The sequence below is a fragment of the Myodes glareolus genome, chromosome 22 (assembly GCF_982192425.1).
Source record: "Myodes glareolus chromosome 22, mMyoGla1.1, whole genome shotgun sequence".
In the NCBI taxonomy this organism is placed as follows: Eukaryota; Metazoa; Chordata; class Mammalia; order Rodentia; family Cricetidae; genus Myodes; species Myodes glareolus.
Window position 1 is genome coordinate 3307485 of NC_142047.1, and position 13724 is coordinate 3321208.

Sequence of the window (13724 nt, forward strand, 5' to 3'; positions counted from 1 at the left end):
TTAAATGTTAGAAATAAGATAGGATTGAACTATATATTGTTTCATGTTCTTTCTAGCATAATCTTTTCAAGGAACTTTTAGTTCCTGATCAGTGTGAAAAAGCATAGATGCAAAAATAAGACTTAAGAACAAAATTTCTCTGGATTTAGAGAGGATATAGCCTGGATATGTTGGATCTGGCCTTTAATCACAGCACTCAGAAGGCAGGAGCAGGAGGATCCCTGTCAGGCCAGCCTGGTCTAAAGAGTGAGTTCCAAGGCAGCCAGGGCTACAGAGAGAAATTCTGTTTCAAAAGACATAAACAAAATAAGACAGAAAATAAAGAAAGTATATATAGCAAGAAGCATATTAGAAAAAATTCTTGGTTTATTTCCTCTAAAATACTTTTAAATATAGATTCATAACTTCATGCAGTGGGACAAATTGAACCCCAATATATTTTTCTACACATAGAAAATGAAAATAACAGTTAAGTAATTGAATTACTTATTCAAAACATTAGTCAGTACTAGTGAGTTGGAGTGATATTGGAATAAAGAGAAAAACTATCATGTTCAAGTGAAATGATAAATATAAAGATCTATTTGGTACACCAAGAAGTGCTTCACAAGATAATTTGAAGAAATGAGAAGATTTATATTCCCTTCAGCTCAGCTGCATAGCATCATAATAAAACACAGTCACAATTGTTTGGGTCATTTCAGAGACAAGAACCAGATCCTATGTGAATCACATATAAGTCAGCTGTTTACTTGGCACAAGTGATCATAGTAAAGTATAAAGATCTCTAGTAAAGTACAGTCATTTAATTTAAATACGGTTGGTGTTTCAAACGAGCAGTAATGTATTATTTTGGAATGTGTGGATGATCCCAGCTTGAAGAGTTAGTACATTTTATCCTGTGAGTTGTACTTTAAAGTATCTTTCTTTATAATGAACAGGACTTTTGAGATTATTCAACTGAACATAAGTCAGAGATATAGATAATAAGTAAATATGTTTACATACTTATTACACTCTCATGTTTCTCTATAAAATATTTTACAACAGAAATCTATATTTGCCTTCATATTATAACATTGTTTTAATTTAGTAATTAAAATTTGTTGGTATAAACAACAAAGCAATCTCATAGCCTAGTTATATACAAAGAATAATCATGTATAAAATAATTGATAATCTTCTTTGATAGTTTTCTCATTAAGTAAACAGTAAGTTAGATAGTGAAACATAGGAGCAAGAAAACTGCCTGCACATAAAGGAGCTTCCTGACTAAAGGAGGGAAAAACGCTTAGAGTGAAAACAGTCTGGAGAAACAGTGTTTCATAGCTGGATGGATTGGGCTGAAAGGACAGTAGCTGACTGTGAGAGTGAAGAAAAGGACCAAGAAATCAATGCCTGTCTATTGAACATGCATACATTCCCATTGGATAAACTTGTCCCCAGCTTCATGCTAACTACAGTTAAACTTCATTTTGTAGAACCACAAAAACAGATTTATGTTCTTACTTGAATGATGAACTAAGGTATCTCCCACAATGTTTTTGTAAACTGGATAGTTAATAAATAATGACTGCTTGGAAAATTGAGAAAAAAATTGATGCAAGAAAATTAGTATATCTTTTGCTATTTTTTAAAAAATTATTTTATAATTTAACAAATTGTGAGATTATAACATAACTACACCATTTGCTCCTTCCTTTTTCTAGTTATCTTCATTGTATACTCCTTGCTCTTTGTCAACTTCATGTCCTCTTTTTCTTTAATTGCTGCTACATACTTAAATGTAACATGTCTTTTTCTGTCCCTCCAATTAGGTGCCGATGATTATGAAAAGTTGGCCTATAGCTTAGGCTTGTTTATGACTAGCTCTAACAACTTAAATTAACTCATTTCTATTAATCTCCATCCTGTCACATACTGCCCATCCTGTTTCCTCCATTCTTCCTTGTGTCTCTCTCTATGACTAGATTCCTACGCTGAGGATACCAAGCATCTGCAGTCGGGACACAAGACCAGAGAACCCAATGCGGCTATGACCTGAATGACTCTTCCCTGAAGACTGGCTTTCTTGATACCACAAGGTGCCATGTAAGCAAGCTTCCAAAAAAGGGAAACAACACGTAGTCCTTCTCAGTTAAAATGCCTATGAACTCCCCTACAACCTGCATGGTAGGATAACCCTAAGGGTACAGTAGCGGTCCACGCACATTGGCAATAACAAATAGTTCTCTAATTGGACTTAAGGCCTGATCACCAAGAGGAAAATTATACCTGGTATTGGAAACCTAGTCGACTCCTTGGGATTAGTGAAGTCAGAGAGGAAGCCTAGGATTGCTACTTTACCAAACCAGTGTCATCCCTAACTTTATTCTGAATATTTATTCTTAGTTATTTTTTTTAAGCAAGAGCAAATACTAAAATTTTGGTACCATAAAGGTTTTCTGGCTACAGTTCTTGTGAATGAAAGCAAAATTTTGTGAGATCACTTTTCACGTACTGCTTGGGAATATTCTTAACAAACAAGGCAAGTCAGCCACATCTTAGTGCATGGCAACACACCCGTGAGCGTATGGATAGCACAAATTGTTCTTAATGGGTTATTTAAAAAGGCAAGAACGTGGGAGTGGAGAGATGGTGGTGTTTCTAGGTGGAGTTGGGAGAGACATGATCAAATTACATTGTACAGTTGTAAGAAATTCTCAAATAGTAAAAATGCTGTATCATTTTTTAAACGTTCTAAAAGTCCTCCCTCCCTTCTTAGTAGAACTCTGTGGACAGCCTTCCTACCACGCCCCACCATAATCTGCTGCTGGTAAAAACCCGAACCACAGAAGGTTCCTCAGAACAAAAGCTGCCCCTCTGCACTTTTTGGCTATGGAATGCAACTATGGAGCAGGATAGAGAATGTATAGATTCGCTAACATGTGATGCTCCTCAACGTCACTGTGGGAAACATTCGTAACTGAAAGAACCTTCTGGTGGTTGCCCAGGAGGCTTGTCAAGCCCTGCAGCTCACCCTGGCAGGGGGTCGTGGCCCTCAGGGGTGTTACAACAAGGGGCTACAGCCCTGTCACAGGAAAACAAGCCTGTGAGTTCACAGTGCTGTGAGGAGACAGAGGAGGAAGCACTAATGGGGCCTGGCAGGGCGACCTGGGTTGGGAGAGCGCTCTGGGGGTGGAGCTAGGGAGACAACGACAGTGTGGCAGGCGTGGCTTCAATACCAGTTCTGAGGCTTGAAGGTTCTCAAGTTCAGGAGGTGACTCTGAGTCCTGAGTCCGAAGCTAAGGTGAGCATGGTCCTGGGGTTTTGGCCTTCTTTTAGGTGAGGGTAGGAGAGCAGTTGGAAAAATGCGCGGGGCACTTCTTGAATCCCAGCACTCGTGAGGCCCAGGCAGGAGGATCTCTGTGACTTCAAGGTCAACCTGGTCTTCATAGCTTGTTCCAGGACAGCTAGGGCTGTTACACAGTGAAACCCAGTCTCGAGCCCCTCCCTACGCCTCCCCCCCCCCCAAAAGTCTGGAATGTATTCCAGTGTGATAGAAAATAGAATAAGGTCTGGGCATTTCCCGTTTTTGCCTTCTGTGCACTCTTGTATGTACTAAATAGACAAGCAGCCTCCCGTTGATCTAGGTGCTCACACTCACACCCCACACGTGGTGGTGCTAAAAGCTGAGAAAGACAGTAGGCTGTATACTGCTGTCCCAGGAGTTCTCTCACGCACTGCATGACTGCACCATCGCTAACTGATTCTGAACATGCATTTTCCATGGCGTTTCTGTATATAGGCCTGGCTTTGCCTAAGTCTTCAGTGAGGACGCACTGAAAACAGTGAGGACAACTCTGCAATAAAGCCATTAAGTGTGTGTGTGTGGGGAGATTGTGGGCTTTTTGTTGTTGTTGCTTTTGTTGTTTCTCCATTATCAAGATGTTTAGTGACCAGAATGAGGTTTTACAGGATTTAATCCTAAAATTATCCCATGTTAATTATGAAATTCTGTTTGAGAAATTTAGTTTTTCTTTAGGAAATAGTTGAGGGTTTTCTCACTTCAAATAATGCAGTTTGGTGAGCACTGGTGTGCACAGTAGCCAGTTTCCAGGCTTTACCTGTGCTTTTAGTGTCTAGTCTTTGTATGTATGCCGGATACCAGAATTTAGATATTATTACTTAGATCTGTCTTGTAGGTTAGCAAACTGAAGTTCAGAGAAAGTGAGTTGCCAAGATCACACAGCTATTGATGGCAGAGCCCAGAGTCAGTCTTAATAGACCTATTCATTATCCAGTGTTTTCTCTCTTAGCTACAACTCAATGTGGTTGCTCAAGAATGGTTTCAAAGTGATTTTGATAGATCTGCAGAAGAGACACCACCCATAACAGTGGCTCTCAATGACAAGAGTCCAGCATTTGAAGAACTGCTTTTCCCTATCATCATCAGAGAGTTGGCTGCTTTGTTTTCTTTACCAGTTCACTTCATCCTCCTTCAGGACCCCAACCCTGTAGGAAACAAATGCTGTAGTTCTGCAGACGGACCTTGTACTCCACCTGTCTCTGTTTATTGCCTTTCTTTTTTTCTAAGGCAACAGATCTTTAGAAATATGAATGTCTGGATAATACGTATCCTAGGCTTTATAGTCATGTTTTCAGACATAAGGATTCAACTTTGCTCTTTTTATATCTTTGTTTGGAGATGGATACTTTTTGAAGTAAGAGAGATTTATTTATTTTAACTATAAACTGATCCATATAGAATGGTGTTGGTATTTATAGTTAGGTCCCCTCGGCTGTGTCATAACATTGTAGAGAAGCAGAAAAGAAAATCATTAAAGGGGCCATGGACATGGTTTGCTCGACTGAACAACCCACTATTGTTAAGTGCTTGAGTCTTGTGAGAAATTTATCATCCTTCTTGGAAGTGTACCCTATTAATTATCTTTTATGTCCCACTTTGTGGAGATCCAAAATTTCAATACTTGGTCCACTAGGTATCAGGATTCCATCCTGAGTCTGTTAAGGTTAAACCATGGCCAAACCATCACTGACAATCCTAAACAATATGGTGTATGGCTGATTCATGGGAGCAAAAACAAGTGGATTTGACTCATTGACTTGATGCTTATTTGTCAATTTCCTGTCCTAGACTTTGGAATCATTTTTAGATCATCTTGGTAGTGGCAGTATATATTAAAGTGCACATTCTGTGTCAGAGCCTTTGCAAGCACAATGTGGGTAAGCAGTTCTGGGACTTTGGAGTTTTCACTAGTAAGTGTTATATTCTACTAGTTGGTCCGAACTAGGTTTGTCCATGTGCCACTACTATTTTATTTTGACTTTGTTGCCCACTGAAACACATGGCAACTTTTCTGTTACCAGCTCTGTTAGCCATTATTGCTTTTTGAATCTTCATTTTTTATTGAAGTTACTGCATGTTTAAATTTAAATACAAACATTGACTACTTATTTTTCCTGTGATGCTAAGCATGTATAAACTGGTTTCTGCTACCATGTTTATTAGAAAGATAAAAAACCTAAGGACCTTGGTGAATACGCAAGAACAATATCCAAGTTTTCACAGGCTAAGGCCACTTTACTGAAAAGGATGAAGGCAACAGGCCACTCTGGGCATCTAAAAAGCTTTTCATTTTTATTTTTCAAGCATGCAGGTGCTGCTGAAAGAACGAGATTAGACCGAAGGCTGGGATTCCAGGCACACACTGATGTGCTTATGGAATTCCTCGGTAGTTTTTTCCTACTAAAAACGTTGTCATATCCATGTCCTGGTGACTATAGTGCTTACTATGAAGCATCAAGAAAAGCCCTGCACAGAGCTAGACATATTTTCTTTTAAGTTAGTGTTTTAACTTAATCAGAAAATAAGTTTATAAATATTGTATAAAATGTAGTTAGAAGAGAAAGTTATTCTTTATTAGGTTAAAGATTTTACAGGATACTCATAGGAAAACTGGTATCATAATTACATACAAGCAAACATTAGTTTGAGTCTTAAAGAATTTTCACTTTGGAACTTATACAAAATTATTTTATTTTTTTATAGGTTATGTAGTTATTAATACAGAAACTGATACTAAAGGAGCTATTTTTGCTCATATTATTAGCTCTCTAAAGTTAATATAATTTCTTGTGACCCAAAAAATACAGAACCAGAGAATGCTAAAGGTGAAGGAGCGGTAAGAGATTATGTACAAGAGACTCTCTCATCAGGTGCGCTATGGATACCTTAGAGTAGGTCATTCGTTAACGGAGGTGGTGGCGCACAGTGATGAGGAGTGGCCGAGAGAGCCATCCATGTGCCGCAGCGTATTTGGCACTATCTATGCTCTCCACATATTAAGTCACATCACTGTTGGCTATAGCTTGCTCATATCGAAGTATACACAATAATAAAAATGCCTTTGTATGATTGAGAAATGCTACTCAAAGGATGGGGTGGTGGGAGTCACCTTTAGTTAGGAGCCTCTGGCTTGGTACAACTCCCATGCTATAAACACATGCTAATCCCTTGCCTCCATCTCAAGTATTAAGAAGGTTATTTTTCACTTGGTAGCATAGTTAGGTAGAACATGCTGGAAGTAAGAGAGGTCAAAGAAAGAAGTTATGAATATAATTCAATGCCTCCTTGTTTTATGGTCCTTTCTATTCTTTCTTTTTGTAATATTTTCAGGCTGTAATATAGATTAACGACACTAAGAAAATCATTGAACACATTGCTTGACCTACCACACACACATACGTTGACTCACACAATGACACTGGGTCTTGTTGTATAACAAGGCTGGTCTTGAACTCTCTGGCTCGAATACTCTTGCTAGAGTACTCAGAAGCTAGGACTTCAGGCGTGTGCTATTCTGTCATGCTAATCTGTTTGTTTACAAGACTTTCTCAATGAAGCAAACCGTGTTGATTCAGATAGAAACCCTTATCCTTCCATTGTCCTGCGACACTGTTTACTGGTGAACATCAGCCTCTGGTCCTCATTTTGATACAGCAGTACAGAGAGTAGCACAGCTTTAGCGCTGGCTCCTTTCTAAGGCTTCATCTGTGCTTACTTCTCTACTAGGAACACATTCCCCACAGGCTGTTTTCTGTCTGGTGTATTCACAAAGCAGACTATATTACCCCCTTCCTTAAATTCATTTTACAGAAATAATTCTATTCCAATATCTCTAAATATATGTTTGGTTCTTTAATATCCTAGTAAGAGAGATATTTTGAGACTCTATTTTTGATGGCAATGTATTTCTATCAGGCAATGATAAATTCCATGTATTATTGTTGTGTAACAGAGTTTTCCTGGGAGACACAACACACACACACTCACACGCACATGCACACGGAATGCACATGTTCACTCACACATACACAATTCTGCTCACCCCAGAAAGAGAACCCAGGACATTTCAAAGTGATGATCTCACCATTGTCCATTTTGGTGAAACAACTGCAGCCCCACTGGTCGGTCTTCTTCCGCCGTATTTGTTTATCCCTTTCTCTACTGCCAGGAAGTGAGGGGCCTCAAGAATCTCCAACAATTTCTCCTCCTAAACATGGGACTTTTTATTTACCTCCTGAGTCACAGGAGCTTATCCTTCTTTTCTGGAGGGAATATTTCAATTTTGGGGAAAATGTCATACAGCAATGTGTGTGTGTGTGTGTGCGCGCGCGCGTGCGCACTTGCGCATATGCACGCATGTGTATTGGGTGGGGATGGAGACACTTTTAGAGTGTTCAAACAAAGAGAAAGGTAGGCAAGAAAAAACATGTTCCACAGAGGGAAGAAATTCACTGATTTGGAGGACAGACTTCAATAGGAAAACAAGGCCTTGGAAGAGTATAGTAGAGGGCAGATGGTGGACCACTGCTTTGCTAAACTAAGGAATTTTGATTTTTATACCAAGGACAATAGGATGCTATGGTATAAACTGAGCAGACTTTGTGGAAATTATTAGCAAAAAAAAATCTACTTCCACAACTATATGGTGTCTAGTCTTTTTGTTTCTTTTTTTTTTTTATAAATCAAGCATTCTTTTTATTATTATTATTATTTATTTCGTATACAATATTCTGTCTGTGTGTATGCCTGCAGGCCAGAAGAGGGCACCAGACCCCATTACAGATGGTTGTGAGCCACCATGTGGTTGCTGGGATTTGAACTCAGGACCTTTGGAAGAGCAGGCAGTGCTCTTAACACTGAGCCATCTCTCCAGCCCCAGTCTTTTTGTTTCTTAACTGTCCTTCAAAGTGACACATGGTGGTGGTGGGGAGAGCATGACAACAGAAAATAAAAACCAAAACTGAAGTGAACTGTGAGGGAAGAATGACATACAGACATCAAAGCATTGTTTCTTTCTTTTCTTTCTTCCTTCCTTCCTCCCTCCCTCCCTCTCTCTCTCTTTCTTTCTTTCTTTCTTTCTTTCTTTCTTTTTTTGCTTACAATGCAATAAAACCTTTATTAACATTTTTCAACAGGTTCAGCTATTACTGAAACTTGCAATTTCTAAACTTAAATTGGGACAAATGGCCATAGTGCAGAGTAATGCCACCACTGCCCACTGGGAATGCAGACTGAGAAATTAATAGCCACCCCTGAGATGGAGGACCAGGTGCAGGGTGGACTCTTTCTGGATGTTGTAATCAGAAAGAGTGCTGTCATCTTCCAACTGCTTGCCAGCAAAGAGTCGCTGCTGGTCGTGGGCAGAGGGGATGCCCTCTTTATCCTGAATCTTGCCCTTGACGTTCTCGATGGTGTCACTGGGTTCCACCTCGAGGGTGATGGTCTTGCCGGTCAGGGTCTTCACGAAGATTTGCATTTTGACCTGTTAACGAATGTGGTGAAATGACAAAACGCCGAGCGCATAGAGACACCGGGACGCGAAGACCTCCTAACCTCACAAAGCCTCTCGTCACTCGTATTGCTACTTTCTAAATGTGTTTGTGGAATTAGGCTTTGCCAAACATACAGATCAATGTTGGGTGTTAATTTCCTACAAGAGAATATTTGGTTCAGAAACTAACACTCAGGAAAAGAATGTAGGAGTAATACCAGATCTTTCATGCAGGAGAGAAAAGAAAGTTTCTAAATTCAATTTAGCTGGTGACCAAATTAACTTCTATTAGCATTTGAATAAATAACCTTAGCCCTAGCTAGAGCTTGCACATTTGGAAAACATGTCAGTTTTGGAAAAAGCTGCTGCCGCTTCTGCTGATGGAACAATCTGTCCCTATTATGATGCCTTGCTACCTTGACAGAATAAAAAGATTGCAGACTGTGTGATCAGGAAACCGATCAGGCCAAGCTGCCCCAGCTCGCTTAGGTTACCCTTTGACCTGTCACTCACTCATACACTTGGATATGTTTAACACAGGAGAAGGTCTATATTGCAACCCCCCCAAAATGTAGGATGCCTATTACCTTTTCCAGATTTAATTGAACATATGATTGTGGATAATGAGTCAGAGGATGACTAAAATAATATGATATTGTTCTTTGATGTAAAACCAGAGTTTATATGATGAAGGGGATCTGACAATAGTGACTGTCACTGTTGAACTTTTAGAAAGTAAGTATTAAGGTTTGTCTTCTTTCTTTTGTCTCTTCATGCAGAAGAACAATAAGTTAAAACAAATTATTAACAGTAAATTCAACCTAGTACTTCTTGTGAAAGTATTGGACAAAAATTGTTTCATATCATGAAGAAATAAGAATCTAGTATTTTGTCCACTTCACCCCTCAGACTTTAAAAAGCAGGCCATTTTTTTATTGTAAGTTAGAAAAATTAATCTTCTCATGATTGTTTTTGGACATACAGCTAAGCTGTTATTCATAAGATATAAAAATGAATGTTAAATATTTGGCATAATATTTTGAGATTAAACTCAAAGGACTTTTGTGTATTTCCACATTAAAATATCAAATTCTTTTCAAGTGAGACTTTGAGGAAATTATCTTGTTCACCTTGGCTTTGGTAATAATTCATTTTATTCAGTATGCTTTATTCTCTTTTATGGTACTAATTTTGATTCTGAGAAAATTAAGAAAGGCAGTGTGATAAAGGCAAATTTCCTTTTATGCAAAAAAATATAAAACCTTACTGATTTTTTGCCTTAATTTTGCTTTCCAAGTGTAATTTTTTTTGTCTCCCCAAACATTCATATTTTGTTCCCCTGTTTTGGAGAAGAAGGGGTAGTTAGCTCATGATTGGAACTCTCAACTGTGTTAATTCTTTCTACACTATTTCTGGAAAATATAGGGAAAATTTTTGCTTATGAAATAGAACAAAGAGACAGCAAGTATAAATGTTGCAAAGTGGAGATATACTAGTTTACAAGAACTGCCTTAAAATAAAAGTAGAAGAATTGGCTATGGAAGACACATGTCTTCCACGGTTGAGAAATGTCCAGAAAGAGAATACTGAGGATAAGGAGGACTACTTTTGTGGACAGTGGGTATTGAGAATTAGCCATGATCTCAACAGAAAGGTGTATGCATTGTAGATGAAGATCTGCTTCATTATTCATGTTTTGTCTTTTTTAAAATTCCTATTGAGTAGTTTCTATATCCTACAAGCTGTTTGTAAATTAACATTTACTATACTTATTATACATTATATATCATAGTACACTTTATTATGTAAATAAGAGTCAAAGGATAGCTTGTAGGAGTTGACTCTCCCCTGCTTCCATGTGTGTTCCAGGGTTAAAACTCAGGTCATCAGGTTTGGCAGTAGATGCCTGTACTTGATAAGCCACTTCCCAGCTCCACTTGCTTGTTGTAAGAGAAAACTTTCCGGGGTTGTTCCCTCTCTGTTACCACCATGAGCCTTAAATATGAATGATTCAAACAGACTGACAATAGTTAGAGACTTCAGTAGCTTCCCAAACTAAAATATTTTAGTAGTCTTCCATTTCTGCTGCTCTAGTAGACTGAGATTAGTGATTCTCAGGTTCTATCATGAGTTAACTTTTTCATATAGTTAGGTCTAAATGTTTGCTTTTTGTCATTCTCATTTGGCTAACCAACTCACGGGTACTTAGGATGTCAGATCTGTTTTTTTTCTCAGACTTCTCACGCTTTGTGCAGTGAGTGCTGAACTAACCGCATCTGTATTTTGGACATGATTCTTATCCCTTTTGCCACTATCCTCACTCCCTTCGAGTATGAGGGAATAACAAAAGGAGTGTGTCTTAGTGGCCATTGTCCTAGACTGAGTGCAGAAGTTTTAGTGACGTGTGCTCACAGGAGATGATTCTCTCTGTCAGCAGGGCAGGAAGATCCTACAGAATTGTCTCAAATTGAAGCATATAAGTCAAGTATATGTATCAGTCAGGTATTGTCAGTGAGGCTTTGATCCCAAGCAAGGTAGTTCTCTGTGTCAGTCCATAAATAGGGACATAGCATTGAGCCCTAAGTCAGTGATAATCTCATAAATTGAGTGGGTGCTTTGTAAAGGAGATCTGGACTTTTTTTTTTTGGAAATTTGTAGGCATCATTAGCATGCAGTGTTTTCATCTACCACACACCAGGGCTATGAAACAGTTCTGTGAAACAATTCTAAATAACCCTTTCAGACTTTGATTGGAAACCATTGGGGCTCACTGGGTTCAAAGACTGCTTCCATCTACTATGGCTTTAATGTTTGTGGACAAATGAGTGTACTGTGGCTTAGAATACTACCTGGTCAATGTTTGGAAATATTGAGCAAGCCAATCTGTTGCGACTCAAATAATACTGGCTGAATATAACTCCACAGTTATTTGGAGCTACTACTCAAAGTACATGAAGAATATTGCTATTTATTGCCCTGTAGAAAAGTTGACCAGTTTTTAGTCTCATTAGTAATCTAACAATCATGTGCTTTTACTTTAACATCTACTAATTCAATTCTCTGTAAATTTCATTGAGATTGCGGATGCAGCCCAGGAAGACAGGTAAAGAATCGGGGTTTGTCTAGCCTAGACTGTGCTGCTGTGCCTAATTTTACCTGGGTTTCTTTAATGCTTCTAAAGAATGACAATACAGGAGAGAGCTGGACAGTATCTCCAGTTCACATTTATGAAAAACTAGAGCACTAAAAATAGAGAAGTTATCATTAAGAAGAACATGGAAATATTTTAAGTTTGACTCTGCAATTTAAACTCTCTTGGAGATAGCCCCTGTATTCCAATGTAATGAATTTAGATTAGCTCAACTTAGTCCTTTTAATATCTACTAACAGTTCAAAAAGGAATACCTGCTGTTAACTTAGCCCTGTTCCAAAGGCCAGCTGGTGATGGCTTTGGCAGCTTCCCAGGAGGAAGAGTGAGCTTGGAGATTAAAATAGCAAAGCATTTTTCAGGGTGTGCACTTCCAGAACAGGCCTGAAAGTCTGAAATATTAACTGCAAAGTTTCCAACTATTCTGGATGTTTCAAAGAACCTGTTGTGGTCCGCAAAATTTGTGGTTAATTTCAGAGGTTTTTTTTTTATATTGTTTTAGTTTTTTTAAAATTATAATTTGTTCAGTAAATAATGTGTCATCACATTTTGGTATTTGTAGATACCAGGATATTTTCTACATTTTTAGGAACAGCTAATTTCATAGCACATGTTAGATATTAACACTGAGGTACCCATATTTCTTCAAACAAAAATCAGCCTATCTAATGATCTATAATTTATAAAAACCAGGTCATGTATTTTGTATTTTGATAACTTTAGAACAATTAATTTATTTTAATTATAAATAAACAATGCTAAAGAGATTGATATATTTTTCTGCACTAGCAGAAATAAAATCAACATTATTTTATAAAAACCTTTACATTCCTTTATAGCTAATGTTTACAAACTTATTAAAAAGATGGACATTTTTATATTTTAATACATGTTCTTTTGCTATTTCATGTAATTATTACAAAGATAAAAGAAAATTCACTGACAAAAAAAACTATGAAAGCAAAAGAAAAAATAACCATGTTAAATTTAACATATTTTTCCAACTTTTTACTTTTTATAAAAAGATTTTATTTTTAGTGATGTGTGTGGGGGAGGGAGTGTGCACGTGAATGTAGGTGTCTGTGGAGGTCAGGGGACCTTAGATTGCCTGGGACTGTAGTTGTAGGCAGTTGTGAGTTATATGCCCAGTGTGAGTCCTGGGGAAGGCACTCAGTTTCTCTGTAAGAGCAGTGTGTGCTCCCTGTGTCTACATGCTGAGAGCCAATGGTCCCTGAGCAATCTCTCCAATCCTTCTCATGGATTTTGGATATACTTTTCTTGTTTTTAAAGATAATATTAGAAAAATGTGTAAGTTGTATTATGCTATAAAATTGTCTTGTACTCCACTTCAATACAGCAGTAATACATGAAGAACAGTGTTCTAAATACTGACACGCTATTCTTCATGAGCAAGTGGATAGTACTTCATAATACCAAAACAAAGTAGTTTAATCAATGCATAATTGCTTAAAATACGTCATTATTTTAAGTAATTTTCAGTAACTAACTGCCCACAACTCATTGAGTGTTCTTTCCAGAGATACACCCCTAGTGCTGGAGTTGCTGTGTTTGAAAGCACACATATTTTGAATTTGACTCTGCTTGCCAGATTCTTTTCAGAAGATTTGTACCAATTTGCACTCTTGAATAATGATGTGAAGGTACCATTTGCACTAAGAAGATTAATAATTATTAATCATTAATAATTGACAAGCAGGTGAAAATCTGTGTTGTTT

At 37.8% G+C, this 13724-nt stretch overlaps 2 protein-coding genes across 3 annotated transcripts in view; one reads left to right on the top strand and one right to left on the bottom strand.

The window, feature by feature from the left end:
- The first annotated feature begins 2984 nt into the window (after positions 1 to 2984).
- The window catches only part of Iqcm (IQ motif containing M), a 526054-nt gene continuing 515314 nt past the window's right edge, over positions 2985 to 13724 (top strand). For both annotated transcript variants that reach the window (XM_048438238.3, XM_087900344.1), the window contains exon 1: positions 2985 to 3289. The gene's annotated coding sequence lies outside the window, so the exon portion shown is untranslated. The remainder of the gene's footprint in view (positions 3290 to 13724) is intronic.
- LOC148118386 (ubiquitin-like) lies at positions 8435 to 8911 on the bottom strand. The gene has a single exon (XM_087900252.1). It carries the CDS (start codon positions 8823 to 8825, stop codon positions 8589 to 8591), a length of 237 nt encoding a protein of 78 aa, XP_087756378.1. The 5' UTR covers positions 8826 to 8911; the 3' UTR covers positions 8435 to 8588.

Excerpts from the sequence above, each read along its gene's own strand:
- LOC148118386 (XM_087900252.1), bottom strand. The coding sequence starts at position 8,825 with ATGCAAATCTTCGTGAAGACCCTGACCGGCAAGACCATCACCCTCGAG.